The sequence below is a fragment of the Atta colombica genome, unplaced genomic scaffold, assembly GCF_001594045.1.
Source record: "Atta colombica isolate Treedump-2 unplaced genomic scaffold, Acol1.0 scaffold321, whole genome shotgun sequence".
NCBI lineage: Eukaryota > Metazoa > Arthropoda > Insecta > Hymenoptera > Formicidae > Atta > Atta colombica.
Window position 1 is genome coordinate 427,975 of NW_017259428.1, and position 17,053 is coordinate 445,027.

The 17,053-nt window shown below is 31.6% G+C and overlaps 2 protein-coding genes across 2 annotated transcripts in view; one reads left to right on the top strand and one right to left on the bottom strand.

Moving 5' to 3' along the window:
* LOC108690425 overlaps positions 1–10,730 on the top strand; it is a 20,630-nt gene extending 9,900 nt beyond the window's left edge. The window contains exons 4-8 of the mRNA XM_018197712.1: positions 6,260–6,440; positions 7,158–7,292; positions 8,127–8,607; positions 9,063–9,318; positions 10,197–10,730. Coding sequence (XP_018053201.1) covers positions 6,260–6,440; positions 7,158–7,292; positions 8,127–8,607; positions 9,063–9,318; positions 10,197–10,568 — 1,425 coding nt within the window. The 3' untranslated portion in view covers positions 10,569–10,730. The remainder of the gene's footprint in view (positions 1–6,259; positions 6,441–7,157; positions 7,293–8,126; positions 8,608–9,062; positions 9,319–10,196) is intronic.
* Positions 10,731–14,746: 4,016 nt separating this feature from the next.
* On the bottom strand, positions 14,747–16,452 carry LOC108690445. Its single transcript, XM_018197738.1, has 2 exons — positions 16,273–16,452; positions 14,747–15,034 (listed from the first exon to the last, which is right to left on the bottom strand). The coding sequence occupies exon 2, from the start codon at positions 15,032–15,034 to the stop codon at positions 14,801–14,803; it is 234 nt and encodes a 77-aa protein (XP_018053227.1). The 5' UTR covers positions 16,273–16,452; the 3' UTR covers positions 14,747–14,800.
* Positions 16,453–17,053: the final 601 nt, after the last annotated feature.

Here is a 17,053-nt window from a genome sequence, read left to right on the forward strand (position 1 = left end):
ATTATTGTTTAATAATACATAATATATAATTTACTATAATTTACAATTTAAAGTTTATTAGTTCTAAGAGATTTTTCTTAAGAAAATATTACTATAAATTTGTTAATGATTAGAAAGAGACACCCTATATATAAATGGCAAAGCAATCACTTGTTTTTTTTACAAGTTGAAAGTTAATACGACGAAACAGGAAACTCGTTTGCGGAAAATCGTTTTGGTCGTTAGCATAATCTTGTTACATTAAAAGTATTTTACTGTAAAATCCATTTCTAATTTATGTAAAAGTATAAGAACCTAATACTATCGAGATTGACGTGTTTTTCCATACCGTTGGTTTAATTAATTATTACTTTCGAATTGAAACTCTAACGAACCGGTAACGCTAATTGTTGACTCGTAGTTAAGATATATCAAAGATACCTGGAAAGGATATATAATTTATTAAGTGATTACGATTAGTCCATACGTTTACTTTTTTTTACTTACTTTTTTACTCGACACTGAAACCATTTTTTGCACGAGCATCTCGATTGTATAAAAGCGACATTTCGCAATATTCTCAAAATTGCGCGTGCCAAGTCGACCGTTGCAATGTTACATAGTTAAAAGTGGCCGACCTAATTTATGGCACGTCCTCGATGCTTCTAAATAGCGAAAAATATAGGTTATTCACATGACTTGTCATTTACATGACATAAAATAAATTTCGAGCAACTTAGACTTATTTATTAGTCATACCGTGTACTTAATATTCAAGGAAACTTTAAATCCTTTCTCCTTTTATAGATACAATTTAAATTCCTTTCTGATAAGAAAAAAATAATAATTCAGAAAATAAATATAATTACAAAATTCTATTACATCCGAATCACATTGCTGCATTAATTAAAAAAGATCATCAAAAACATCTCAAGTTAGTTTTTTTTTAATAAACAAATATTTTTACAATTCTAAATTAGTAGTATTAAGATAGTGAATATGCAATTTCTATAATTTCACTTTCTCTTCATGTTATACTTTCAACTGTATAATGTATTCTTTAAAACTATGTATTTTTATAATTTAAGTATTACAATCCTACACTGAGAAAAAAAAATTTGTTCAACGAATTCAACACTTTTAATTGTTTACAGATTTGATTAATTCAACCAATTTTATTTAATCGAATTTAACCATAGTCTTAACAATTGTTCAATGTTGAGCAGATTAAATTCAATTAAATTCAAGATTAAATTCAATTAAATAAAATTTGTTAAATTAACCAAATCTACAAACAACTAAATATATTTAATTAGTTAGAACAACTTTTTCTTCTCAATGTATGTAGTATAAATTCATCTCTTACCAGAATTGTCGATTTTTCTTTTATTATCTCAAAAGTGCTAATTTTTTTTGCTTGTGTCACTTTTCTATTAACGTAGAATAGATAATAATCTAATAAGTATAGACTGCGCATTTTTATGTAGTTATAAGTAATCATCGGTTTAGAAAGAGAAAAATAAAGCTTGAAATCTCTCTCTCTCTCTCTCTCTCTCTCTCTCTCTCTCTGTCTCTCTCTCTAAAATATTGAATAGAAGAGAGATGATGATAGAATTGAAGAGAAATGCTGATTCATTTCTTTCTAACGATTCATAGGTGCTAAGATCAGGGAATGTGCAATCTATATCTATTACGTCTATATACAATGTAACAATATATCTCCAAACAAAATTACTAATTTTTTGTTTGTGAGACGTATTGTTATAATTAGTCATGTCCTTGAAAATTTCATCGTATCTCACAACAGATCCGATACGGTGGTTGGTTGAATTGTCTGATCGCCGTCACACCAATTACATCTATACAATTACATCACACAGCCGAGAGGATTTTCATGCGAATCCAAGCCGGACACGAACTTCACTTGCGTGTGCCATCCGGAAGAGGGACTTTTTAGTAATAAATGTCGCTCCTCAAAAAAGTGGTCGGGAGAAACAAAGGAGATCTAGATGGAAAAAGGGTCGGGCTCGGTATAAAGCGAAATTCGAAAGCGCGATCTTAATTCGGACAGCGACCTTAATCGGTGAATCAAATTAAGAATTCACGCGGCGGCGTCGACGTTCCGCAAAAGTCGTCCCGCGGAGAAACTCCCATGACCTTCCTCATTAATATTAATGATCGCGGCTGTTACATGCGTGACGCATACTATTTACATCGTATAGGAACAACGCGCGGTCAATTAGGCTAACATCAAGTAGGCGTACGCGATCTCGCCGTAGAAAATCGCAGAATGAATCGTTAAAAAATAATTCTTATATATTATTTTAAATGTCACAATATATATAAAATGCGAAGTGAAACTCTCAATGAATTCTCTTGTCGCTATCATCTCATATTAACGAGTGATATTTTTTATGATCACCGTTTTTATAAACTGATGCCCGGTGTCCAGGCAGTTACGAAATAAGACGATTCGCTGCTCGATATACGTAAACCTATACTCGAGATTCGCGTGTATTAGTTCGTTGAAAAATAATGGTCGATTCACCGTTCGTCGAAATAAACACCGTTCTCTGCTTACATACGTGCAAACAGCGTGACGGCCGTTACACTCGTGTTTTTGTCTAACTACTAAACTAAATCACCGATATAAAGTTTAATTACAAGCTCGAGCAAAAATATATATATTCCAAATCGGCGAAATCAACGAGTTTCTATCATGATTTTTTGTCATGTACAGTTATTTTAATGTGCAAATAATCCACATTTAATAATAAGTAGAAAATTGATCAATATATGAATAACACAAATAAACGAAAGAAATGACGATCTTGTTCGATTAAAACAGATCTTTTTTTTTGCAAATTCTTTATAATAATTTAAAATGCCCTTTAATATTAATATTATTGATATAAATATTAAAATATCAATTTGATTTATGATCTTATGTACTCTGATTTTAGTTTAGAACTGTTTTTCAAAATCAATAAATAATTAACACACAAAATTTGAAAATTTCGCATAAAATGTTCACTCAAAAGTACACTGAAAAAAGAATCTGATTGCATTTATCGGAATTTTAATTGAAAATGGACAAATCAGAATTTTCTAATTTCATAACTGTATATATAAATTTAATATTTTAAAAACACCTCTATCTCCATTAATTTTAAAGAATTGTTCCACTCCTTAAATTAGAAATTGAGTTGTTATAAAAAAATGTTTCTCTTAGATTTTTATGTTTAATATAAATATTTCAAAGAGAATTGTGATTTGTGACAGGTATTATTTTTTAGATGTTTTATCTTTAAAACAAAACATGATTTTTACCAATCTTGCAATTAAAAAACTTAGTATGAATTTTAAATGTACATATAGGAGCGATAAAACTTTTTTCTTGTTCTTTATTCGATTTCAGTTACAATCGTTTTCTGCAGTAGCTGTTCTCGGCAGAAAATATAATTAGAATATATTTATGTTGTTATAATTAGAATATAAAGGTGTGCGAAGAATTTCTAAGATAAGAATCGAATCAAACCGAATAAACTTGTTCGAAAATGAATCGAATTTGAAATTTTTACATGGAATTGAATCGAATCAAATCTGTTTAATTCGAAGTAACAGGTTGCTTATTATTGTATCATTACAACATCTGCTTTGATCAAATAAGACCTTTACTTTTTCGTTTTGTATTAATTTACATTTACCTCAAAATTCACCGTTCTTGAGAAACTTCGGATCGATTTCTCGCATATTAAGTAATTGTTATCAGAGCTTTGATCGGTCCGAACGTATTTTTAACAAGCGCAATGAGCATGTTTGTGGGCGTTATTCTTTACCAATTGCAATTAAAGTAAAACGTCAATGTATGAGATCAGCGCGAGTTACTACGATTAAAGAAACTCACAGATCGATTAAACGGAGAACAAGTTGCAAAACATTATGTAGTTCTTTTAAGATGTACGAGAATATATATGGGAGAAAAAAAAAGGCTGCGCTCCGTTTATTGTGTCAATCGAAACAATATACTCGAGATAATAGACATATAAATATGCGATTAAACGGAATATTAGTTCAAAATATTAACATCAACAAAATGTAAACAAAAATAATGAAATGGAATATTTTATAAAAAAAATTAATGAAAAATGCCGATATAATCTTGTATCAACTTTACACTGCAAAATTATACGGAATAAGAAATTTAATTTAATTTTTTTTTTTTTTTCACTATCACTTCCACGTATTCATAATATACTAAAATGCCATTTTATAACGTAAGAACAAGATATATTTTTGCAAAAAATATTTTTACACATATTACGCTAAAGGAATTAATTAAAAGAAGTGCAATATAACAGAAAATTTATTGTGGCAATCATCTCACCAACCGGAGCGATACACATTCGAGAGAAAGAGACGGGAATGAGAATTGCGCGTGTACTTTACACACACTTATACACGTGCGTATAGTGCCGCTCTATTCTCTAATTAAAGTACAACTAGTTTCGATTTCATACTTCGGACTAGACCGGCCGTTACTCACGTAACCAACAGCGGTACTACCGCACATTATACCGTTCGTGATAAAATATACACTATATACAGTGGGAGGCAAAAATGTATCAAAGGAACTGAAAGGAAGGCCTTGTTACTTGTTAATTAACGGTAATTTGATTATCTTATTGCGATTAAAAATTTAGTTAACATAAAGTAGCAGTAATAAGTGAAGACAAATAAAATTATTTACACGAATGAATTATCTTGAAAAAGAAACACCTCATTCAAAAATAAAAAGATACATTTTATTTTCGCACAGAATCATATATATATCTATATTCCGAAAATGCGTACTTATATAAAAAGGATATTAAAAAAAAGCCGATTTTTGTCCAAAAAGATATAAATAAAAGAAATAGTGTTTTTTTATAATACCTCCTGGATATGATAAAGTTATCAAAAAGTTCGTGGCGTTTGAGGAATACGAAAAATAAAAATGTTGAAATTTGAATAAATACATCATGTTTGATGTATTTATTCAGTTACTTTTCAGTTAATTTTTGAAGTGAATTTCTCCAAATGCTTTTTAATAATTTTATCATAATCAAATCAAAAATCTATAAAAAAAACACTGTTCCTTTTACAATCTTTTTGAACAGAAATCGATTCCTTTTTTACATCCTCCTTTACAGTTACATAAGGTTTATGCAACAAATAAAATATTTTTTAATTTATTGGCATCAAACAAAATTAAATTAATCTGTAAATTAAGGTTAATTTTCTGTTTGAATAAATATATGAGACAGCTTAACCAATTTCTTAAAATTTCTATTAAAGTAAAGTCTATGGTTACATTGTAAAACTACAGAAGATTTCAATTTTACGACAAAGAATCTCATTTATCTCATGTTGTTTGCATAAGAATTTAACAAACAAGATTATCTACCATCGCTCGCTTATCTTTAAATGATATTATAATAATCAACGAAATAGTACGATTCACATAGATACAACATGCGTGTTCAGTGCACGTAAAATTGCGTACATGCTCGCACCACATCATATCGCATTGCATCGTGTATGATGTGCGTACTTTTGAAAGCGCGACCGCGGAGTTTTCACCGCGAATTCTTGCGCGAATCCGTGGTTAAAAACGAAAGTTTTTTTTTCGCAGTACCTCTGTAAAAGGCCCGCTCGCATATTTTCAACGTATGTCTTCCTATAATCTGCGAGGTACGATCCTTTTTCTCTTATGACGTTAGATATCGCGTGCACGATATCCAGACGCATGTTGAACAATTAGCTGCGTGTAATTGACCCAATCTGAATGATGAACGTATATGGTAGATTCCTCACGGCGAAAGCTGGACCCAATTTCTGAATATAGAATCTTCTTGACACGATTTCTGGTGAAATTTATTAGCGCGAAAAAAAAACCCACCGTGGTCTAGAATACCTAGATTGCATTACATTGCATTAGGCGCAACAGATTGCAGAAATACCGTTTTCTATACATTCAACAGTAATGATCACATTTCGATTAATGATTATCGCGTTCATAAGTGTTATTACAAAAATACTCCAAGTAATCGATTAATTTATTACATACTTATTATAACAGTAATCACGTTGTGTGTCGATTCCATTATATTATATGTATATATGTATATTACAGATACGATCATATCCTGTTGCAAAATTTATGAAAGTACTTATATAAATTGTATAATATTATTTCGAAACATGATATATGTTAAATTAATTAAATATGATTTCCTAGATCATCTCGATTAGGCCGAGCCTTTTAAAGAATTTCTGCACACCGCAAAATCTGGCAACATGGTTGCCACTGGTGAAGGATACTCTGCTTCCGGTTTTTCTGGCTCTCTTCGATAAGATGTTTTGCCGATACGTGGCCAAGGTGTACACAAAGCAGGATCATGCAAGGAGACTGTCGCACGGTGCGTTTTTTCTAAATAGAGAAATTCTTTGTGTTTCATAATAGAGATCACTACGTGATTTCCATTCTTTCAGTTAAGCAAAAACTGACCTGTCCGTTGTGCGTGGGAAAGTTAAGACTCCATGTAATAATCGTAATATTTGCCCGCACAACAGTGATATTCCGCGCGACAACCATCAATTTTTCGTTAACGACACGCGTTTGAGTAATTCGTCGTATTTTCATTTTTTGCAACATATGTAACTATTTACAGAGTTTCACGGTATTCCCACGATTTACAGTCATTATGGGAGTTTTTTATTAAATTGCTAAAGTTTTTGCATTCTACACATTTTCATTCTAGATATAACGATCATGTAACTCTTTCTCTACAACGAAAACGTGAAAAGCGAATTTTTTATCAGATTATTGAGATTAATGGAAAAACTTTTCATGTTTTCCGCCTTAAGAGAAAGATTACATAATCACTATTCAAATCTAATTAATGTGAGATGTCAAAAGTAAAATCTAAATATATCGTCAAACGAATCTCGGTATTACTGTTTCTGAATTAAAGTTTGATAGAAGTAAAAAATTTAACCTTTATTTTCTCAAGAATAAATACTATCTTAAATAAAATGTTGCATTTATTTCAATCAAATAAAAAACACTCTTACGTCATAGCACTTAAAGCGAAATTTGTCTGTGTAATGAAATTTCTCTGGGATTTCTCTTTCAGGCGGTATAGATGGTAAATTTCGACATTTCGAACAAGATACCGAGTACAAGCTGCAGTTGAACCTCAATCATGGGCTAAAATTCCCTCTGACTAACGGAAGCCTCTACGGACGGTTGCACAGCCATCAGAACAGAGGTGAGTGAGCGAGAACGGATGTCAGTGAGATTTAACGATGCGAAAATATTTCGATCGCTTGATAGTTCTCTCTCCCGGCCTATATTATTAATTGCGACGTTTCGTGCGGCTTTGTTAATGCACCCATCGAACACTCGGCACGACTACGTTAGAAAGTCCGAGACGAAACCATCTCTCGCGCTCGTCTCTGTTCTATCATCATATCTATCAGATATATCAAATATTACAGATCACTGTAATAACGTGAAAAACCGAATGTTTCGATATTCCCGAAAGCGGCTTTCACAAATCGCGACTGTCTCTTTTCTATTACATTTCATTCGTCCAGTCAAATTTAAATCGATTTGATGATAATTTAAAAATCACAATTGTTAAGTGCTCTAAGCGAAATGATAAATAATCTAAGTTATAATTAAAAAAATAAATTATTAAATTTTCTAATATGAATGTTTATAATTACTTATTGTAATAATCAGTCTTATGTTCACGTTCTTATATAAGTTTTACTGAAGTATTGTAACTAAAATGTTAGATACAAATCTGAAAATAATTTCATTACGTCATCAAAATAATTAGGACTGCAATTGATTATTAGAATGTCAAATTTTGTACAATATTGCTCATCATGCTTTCTATGTTAATTATAATTTTGTTATAATAATCTAAATTATTTTTGTATCTAGTTAAATTTTTAGGTACTTCAAAATCGTTTTTTTTTTCATATAGCGAAAATAAAATATATTTACAATTAATTTAGAATTGTTAATTCATAACTGTTAGATTTTCTAGTATAATTATTTGAATTATTGTGATAATTGTTCTTACGTTTTGCAGCAAAAACTGGCACAATTACTATGGGAATTCAGCAACATTATCCTAAAACGCAACCTATGAATGAAGACGGCAGCTATGCATCTCTGCCAGCAGAACTATCGTCCTTCACGAGTTCGACCTTCGAACCGCGTCAGGATAAAATTCCCGAATCGCCGAAGAAGAATCCAGTGGAACCACCATCGTCGGGATACAACAGACGACCGAGACCAAACGAGAACTTGCACGAGCTGGCTGGTAATCGCAGGAAGATCGGCAGCACTGATGTCTTCGGGCAGAACATGGAGAACCTGGTACAACTGGAGGATTCTGCGAATAATCGAAAAATCAAGAATCTAGACGAGATTCGCGAAGAACCATCCAGGCGACACGTTCGGAGCGTCCTCGGTCTGGAGAAGCTAATTCTCGGGCTAGAAAACAATCTTCAAGAGCAGCATTATTCTAGAAACATTCTACGCAGGAATCAAAGCTTCGACCATGCCAGGTGCCACTTACTTGTCGATTCGCCGATTGCTCTCGCGTATCTTTTAGCGTACCTTCACTTTTACCTGTGCCATTAAGCCGCCGTCGCGATACGTGGCAAATGTATAACTGGAAAGTGTGAGACGTGAAGTTTCCCATAAATTATTCAAAATGCATATTTTGACGTACATCATACATGAAGGATGGGATAGGACCTACAATCGTCTCAACTTTTTTTTTTCACGACTTGTAAAATTCATTAAATTGCGATACATTTTTAGATGCATTTATTAATGTGTAATATGTTAGAATATATATATATATTAAGTATTATTAACGTTTATAAGTTTTATAACTTTTATAAACATTATTTAATATTTCAATTTATAATATATCTCTATCATAATATTTAAGTATATTTTTCATAAATTCTTGTAAAGCTAATGTAAAATAATATCCTTTTTCTTTGATATATAGATATCATCGACCTGTGCTCGACTCGAGAACTTATAATTTAAAGAAAGACGATCTTTTGAAAGAAAATCTTCATTTAAATCTCCATAGACGAGATAGTCATTGCGAAGGATATGATAGCTCTGATGATGAGAGCTGCGATCTGGAGAACGGCGACTTCGACACAATGAGCTCTTGCAGGAGCAGAAGCAGAAGCTGTTGTTCCGTTACCACGGTCGCCAATGATGACTTTGAATATTTTCAACGTAAGGGAACCAAGGTAATTGTATACAATTAAATCTTGCCGTCTTTCAGTAAATTTTTAACAAATATTTTGAAATTTATCCTGAAGCAAATATTAAATTAATTAAGTTCAATATTATCACATCAAATGTCTCATTTTTATTCGTAATTAAATATAATTTGTTTACATTTTATATTACTGTCTTAATTTCGCGGTGAGAATAAAATTTTTTTTAGAATTCTTTATACAATTTTTCAGAACTTCTATATAAATAACTTTAAACTTTTTCAGAATTTCTGTAATAATTTTATAACGTTTTAAAAAATTTCTTAAATTTTTTTATATAAAACGGAATATCTTTAAAAAATAAATCTAAATTTTAAAAAATCTAAAAGGCCTATTTTCTATAACTTCTAATGACTCTAACGCTTACAGAAGAGGCTCTTAAATATCTGCTCTGAAATATTTTTTTCAAAGAATTTTTTTAGAATTCTATATATATGAATTCTGAAATATTCTTTAATTTTTAAGATTTTTCATCCCTTTTATAAGAAAATACTAAAGAAAAAAATTATAAATACTAAAAAAAATTAAGATATTTTTCAAAAATCTTTGTTTTATTAAAAATGTAATGTTTTATTAAGAATTTAAAATACTACAAATTCTTAAAAATATTATTTTTTCATCAGGATAATAATCAATAAATTCAATATTTACCGATAGTGGTTAGAATGACCGGTTTTCTCGAGTTTAATGTTAAACGCAAGAGGATACCAGAGGTACTTTCACGAGAAAATGCATCGTCCTAATAGAAAAATATTCGCCGCTGACAGAGCGATTCGTCGGCCTTTTCGCGGCGTTAAAGGCGCACACGCTTACGTAATCCCATATCGTGAGAACGTTCTGTTTTACAGGTGGAGTTGCTGCCCTCGAAGCGAACCAGCGAGGTAAAGGTCAGCATGCGATCTTTCACGCCGCGTATCATAGAGAACGGTACCGAGGATCGAGAGGACAAGAAGTGCGGCAGTAATACGAAGCTGTCCGACACGAAGCCTAGCATACAGTCCTATCATCTAAAAACTAAAAGAATCGTGCCCGGTTATTCGATGAACGACCTAGATAAACTGACTGTTAATAAAAAGATGCCGAATCTCTCGATGGAGAATCTGAAAACTATCCTAAAGAACTCCGACGTGAGTTACCTCGACAATGGCGACATATGCAAACACGATATTGGCGGCTCGGTACCGGACTTCAAAAAGATTTTCGTCACCGAGTTTATATGAAATTGCCACAACATTATATAAAGACTGCATCATTTGTCCTTGTGATGTTAGCAGCGGCATGTCAACAGATGTAAATGATTTACTTTGTGAGATTTGTAATCTATACTGGAGCGAGCCTTCCTCTGTACTAAACTATAGAAAACCGTAACGAATAGAGAAAAAGATGGCATACAAATACTTGTCTTTCTTATGCACTGAAAAAAAAATTGTTCGTTTGACTGCATTAATTTAATCCGTCTTTATTTCTTTCATTAGAACATGTATGTATTTAAGTAAAATCTAATATATTTGACTTAAATACGTACATTCTTCTTTGAAAAGAATAAAAATGAACTAAATTAATTAATATTCAAGTGAATTTTTTTAGTGTGATAAAACAGTTTTAATTAATCGATAAATTCCTGACAAAGAAAACTGTACAATCTTTGGCTCAGAATGTCATTGTTTAAGAATTGAAACACTCCCACTTCTTATTGGTTCGATGGCTTATTCCAATATACTATTAGGCTCACTGACTTTGTACAGCCGAGAAATATTATTCTTCTTGGCGCAAATTCTTGGCGTATGTATAAAAAATATTATTGTAAATTTTTTCATTTTTTTGAAGGATTTTGTTAATAATGGAATTGAGAAAAAGTACATAAATTAGAGCATTAAGGTGATAACAATTTTAACAGAGAAAATGATTGATAAATCCCTCCATCAATCAAGTTGGACTTTGAAGGCACAATCGAATTTTTGAATTTTATGAATTTCGAATTAAGAATTTAAATTCTGTAAGAAATGAGTAAAAAAAATACAATATAAAATACTTATGATAAAATACCTTATTATGATAAAGTAAAAACTCATTAAAATTTTCACAGTCAAAGATTTTTCAGATTTTTATATTGGAACAATATAAAAACCTACATTGAAACTCGAAGATTCAGGTTGCTGACGAAAGATGTAAAAAATTTTTAGTCAAGAAATATCTAGAACTAGCGCACATTGTGCATATTTTTAAGACACGAAAAGTCGTTCTTTGTTTCTGTAACGCGAAAATTGTATTTTTTTATCAAATAATTAGTTTTTTAATTATATCTCATTTTTTCGGACTTATTATTAATTGTAAGCTGCGATTAATATGTTACAGATATGTAATTATTGTAGACGCAATTATTGTAGACGCTCACACAGTATTGTGCCTATTTTTGTAAAAATGCTGTAAAATACTTGACAATATGTAGTGAATTTATTTAGGAGACGGGGAGTTGATTATATATAAACGTTACTTGTAAATATTTTGTATATTTGTACTACAATATTTAATATAATAGTTATGTACATGTATACAATTATTAGTCGCGTGTCACGACTTAATCCTATAATATTTAATTGTCGTGGAAATGACAAGCAAATTGTATAAATTAATCGTAAATATATTTTACCTCTGGATTTTTGTGTAAGGAGATCGAATTTTAATTTATTACCTTTGCATATCATAGCATTATTTCATAGCAAGACTAATGAACTTAAAACCTCTGTCTCAAGTTTTCTTTATTTTTTGCACTAAAATATTTTTTTCATCTTTATATAATATAATATTATAAAGATATTAAATCTTTAGAGTATCTTTTCTAATGTCTCTGAATTCATCAAACATAATACTTATCACGGTGATCAATAATACGCAACACTGAAGTTTCAAATAAATATAATTCATTTTATTGAACTGATTCCCTTACAGTTCGTTTCTAAAGTTTAAAACGCTATCTCTCAATCATTCAATTACAATCGTAATCTTTCGGAATTGGTGACAATCATAATTATAATTATTATTTGCTTCAGCCTCTCGCGCATAATCTTTCTCTATATATAATACATAGAGTGAATATAGCTCATCGCTGGCAAGATTGAGCATAGCCAATGTCGCATGAGCTCATGCGACTGATTAGAGATACGCCTTCCATCGTCTATCGCGTGATAGCGAGCGAATCATCGCCGTTGTCGTAATTGCTTAATTAAATGATCTATCCTATTCTTCCACGATTTATGCACACATTGTTGACTAGTAATACACAGTTTGGCATCGTTAATTGTATTTTTATCTACGATTGCATTAGTCAGCGTAGAAACGCAGTGCGCTTATTTTTACATTAATCCACATTCGCTAACTATTACGTATAATTGCTAACAAATATCGGCAGAATCTTTTTCTTCAAAAATAAAAGATGGCTGTATTTTCATCAAATATATAGTGAATATTCTGTATCAATGTTAACAATTAACAAATTAATAATTTGTAAAATTTTATCTCAAAAGCATTGAATTTCTTTGCTTCTCATAGTACATTGCATGTACACTGAGAGAAAAAAAATGATACTATAATTTAACTGTAGTTTACAGGCATTTTTTGTGTCGTCTCTATAAATTTTTTGAGGTAGAGAACTAATAATATAATTATTTTTACTAACATTATAACAATAATAATTATAAGAATGAAGTTCCTGTCATCATAATTACTGTATCATGTAATTATATATGGATAGAAAGAAGGTTTCGCTGAGCTAAAAATTTTAGTTAAATTTAAAAATAATTTTGTTTGTACTATCAAAATAATTATGAAGAACAGTCGCAAAATTTTTGCAGCATTGCCATCAACGCTTAAGCATTCTATAAATAATTATTTTGATAGTTTAACAAAATTATTATCAGATTATATCAGTTAAATTTTTAAATATTTTAACAAATGTTCTTTCTATCCATTATAATTACAATATTAAACACTTTTCTCTCAATATACATTTGCTGCTATTATTACACAATTCAATTTTATTTCCGCTCAAAAATGTGATATATATTAGAGTAATGCTTAGCTTGTTAATACAATTTGGACTTCGACGTTAATGAGGACATGTGCGTGTCTTCTTTAATTTCGAGACTAGCTGTTTGGAGTTCCTCAAGGATACTCGTACGTAACGATACTTGCTTCACGTATAAACTTATGAAAGCATTCGTCTCCCAGAACCATTAAACTCCCCTCATGCGGATCTAAAAATAGTGTGTGCTCGACGTCGAACTATAATACACAGCCACGTTAACCGCGTCAAACTGCGCTCTTACATCCTACTCTCGACGTCACATAGCAATTTCAATACATCAAAAAATATCCATCAAAACTTGAATATGCATGTAACATCATTCATCTACAGAGGGAAAACGGAGTGAGTGTCAACTGACTATTTACTGTTAACTGTATTAATGAGTATTATTTTTTTAACAATAATTACTTAGATCAATAACACATAACAGCCCATGAATTTACATTTTAGGATCATTGACTGAACGAACGTAATCGTTTCGTAATTTTTAGAAGCTGAGTACAAATTCGTTTTCAAAATTTAGCTATCACGTCATAATTTTAGGAAAAGTGACGTCAAATGAAGTCACAAAAAGAGAATGATTTTAAAGGTTTTTATGACGTTGTAACCGACAGTTAATTTATTTTTTTAAACTTTGTTAATGCCACGCAAAAAGCACTTTTCAACTTTTAGTTTAAAATGCATTTTGTTTCACATTTCAGTACAATTTTTTTTTATTTTTAAGATTAGCAACTTAATTAAATACTTATTGTATTTTTTGTTTCAATTTCATATTGTTTTTTTATTTAATATGATTACATTGTACTATATAATCATACTTTACATATAATTAATTATTTTCCAAAGATGCTTTTTTTTCTGTTATATGAGAACTATTTTTAAATTTCTATATCTCAAAAACAAAAAATTATACTGAAATGAAACAGAATGCATTTTATTGCAAAAATAAAAGTTGAGATTTTTGCGTGGCAAAATTTACAAAATTAAAAAAAGAATTTGCTGTCGATTAAAATAATTGAAACAAATTTTTATCTTAAAATAATGTAATAAACTAATGTAATAATTACTATCTTCTAATGACTTTTTTGTAAAGATAATTAATTCTCTGGGAATCTATAAAGTAATAATAGCCTATATTATTTCATTCTATAAAAAAATAATGCAAGTATCATTTCCATTTCTTTCGAAAAATTATGCTAAATCCTTGTTTCATTCAGATTCATCATATAGATCCATCATACTCAAAGAGTATTACGACGTTGCGACTCGCGAATTCTACACCACTGCTCAAAAGTGATTTGATACTGGCTGACACTTTGGTACAGGAACGCGCGAGAAATTCTCACTCGCGCCTAATCGATCCGCCGATCAATGAGTGACGTAGACGAGATCACTGCCACGGAAGATCGCCTCGATCATGGACTTCCGGTTGAATTCACCACCCCGGGACTCCATCGCGGCTACCAATCGCTGGTATCGGTTCCAGGCGGTCACCGACGCCACTTCCTCTTCCGGCCGGTCCTTAATCTTCTCGTATACGTCGCTGCCATTGTCGACCGCAGCTTCGGAAGTCTGACACACAGCTTCTGCATCCGGTATCATCTACGAAGTTGCGATCGAATGATTCGATATCATTGGAATTCTTCATGATCGATGGCGCGGGAAATTATTGCGCTCATCGTTTTATTATTAATTCCAGGAAATTCCTAGAGATTGCGAGATTTTTATTACTCTTTTTTTATCACGCGTCTATAAATATCCATCTCATGTAAAATGCAACATAAAGACATTGAAAAATTATATGCTATTACCGACAAATTAAAGGCAGAAATTATCAATTTGTCCAACTGAAACGTCAAGAAATGTCGAAGTGATTTTTTTTCTTAAATTTGATTAATGAAATTCTTTTACTTTGCAACGGCATCTGTCTTGATTTGTATCAGATTGGCTTTCAATCGAGCGGAAGGAAATCCTAAAGGGTTTACGCGAAACGAGCATGACCAATGTTTGTTGAATGCATCGTAGACACGTGTAACGCTACCCTAAACCCCGTGTCTGAAATCAATACTCGAACGGCATTACACTGTTACTAAGGATGCCCATCCCCATCGTCAGATTTTGCGTCATCCCTATACCACTTTAACTAATTTGGAGTTCAACAGCCAACATCAGCCAATTGCCAATATTATAATAATATTTTCATTATTACACGAAAAGAACACGAAAAGATTTTGCTGGAACAAATCTAAAAATATTTTTATTGGAAACTAAAACTGGTATATAAAAACTTTTTGCTCATCATTTTACAGTTTTTCAACTCTTGCAGTTTTTTAACTCTTTTGATAGTCCAGCAAAATTATTTACAGGTCTGTATAAAATAAAATTTTAGAGTTTTTAGCAAAATGATTCTTTCTGAGTATACATATTTTTTTATGTTTACTTAACTTCTAATTATCAATAGCTCACTTGGTATTATAGCGATTAATTACAATCATTTACAAATTACATAAATAATTATACAGAGAGGTAATATTTACGATCGTTACTATTAATAAAGAAATATGATTCATAAAATTAACAAGATAATAGTTGCTAAAATTGTTTCCTTCATCTGCATAAAATCAAATAATTTATATGCGAGCAGCAAAATTACTCCACGTTTCATGAGAACTTAATATCATAATAATCAATCGACAAAGCAGAAGAGATCCATTATTATCCGTTTATTATCAAACCCGTTATCTGATTATTGTCCCGTTAGTTAATTAACAGAGAATCAAACATTCGCTTTGCATGCCTTCAATTCTCTCTCTTTTTTCGAGCCTCTGATCATTTCTCACCTTCAGTTTCCGCTGATTCTCGCGCGACCTCGCGATCCAATAAGGGTCAAGGTCACCGTGCTGCGTTGCGGCCTGAACTTCTGGAAAATTGATATCGAAGCCGAATTCATCCAACACAACGCGTAGACTAGACCAACGTGCGGTCCAACAGTAACTGAGGAAGCCCGACCAACGCGTCGACCATCAGCTGGATCCCCGCGATGACTTTTCCCCCTCTGGTGGTGCCCAGAACCTACATGTGGCTACCATATGGGAGGGGGTTGGGGGGAGGGGGTTGAGGAACAACGTCTGATGGTAGTGGTGGGTCCACCTCTTTCATTCGCACACCCTTATAGTTACGCGCCTAGACGACTCGCGGTTGCTCGCTTCCGGTTTACCGCTTGCAATTCGCGTGTCGCGGATTTTGTTCAACGACGCCTCAAGTCCAGCGGAGAAGGGAACGAGATTGCTTCCAATCGATTCACGCGAGTTTACGAGCCGTTTTATATGCGGTATTATTAAAGACCGTGATATTTGTAGTAGTCACATTTCAGTGAAGAGATATTGCACTCGATTGTATAAATATCCATACTGATCCTTACGACAGTTACTCGTAATTGTAAACAAACAAACAAATAAATTTTTTATTTCTCTCTATCTTTATTATTGCTTGTAATAAAATGAATTTGATATTCGTATTCGATATTTGTAATGTAGAATTGCTGTTATCAGCTCTAACATAAACTGACATTTTCTAATTTTTTTAAGTTAATATAACTTGTATATATTTATTATATATATA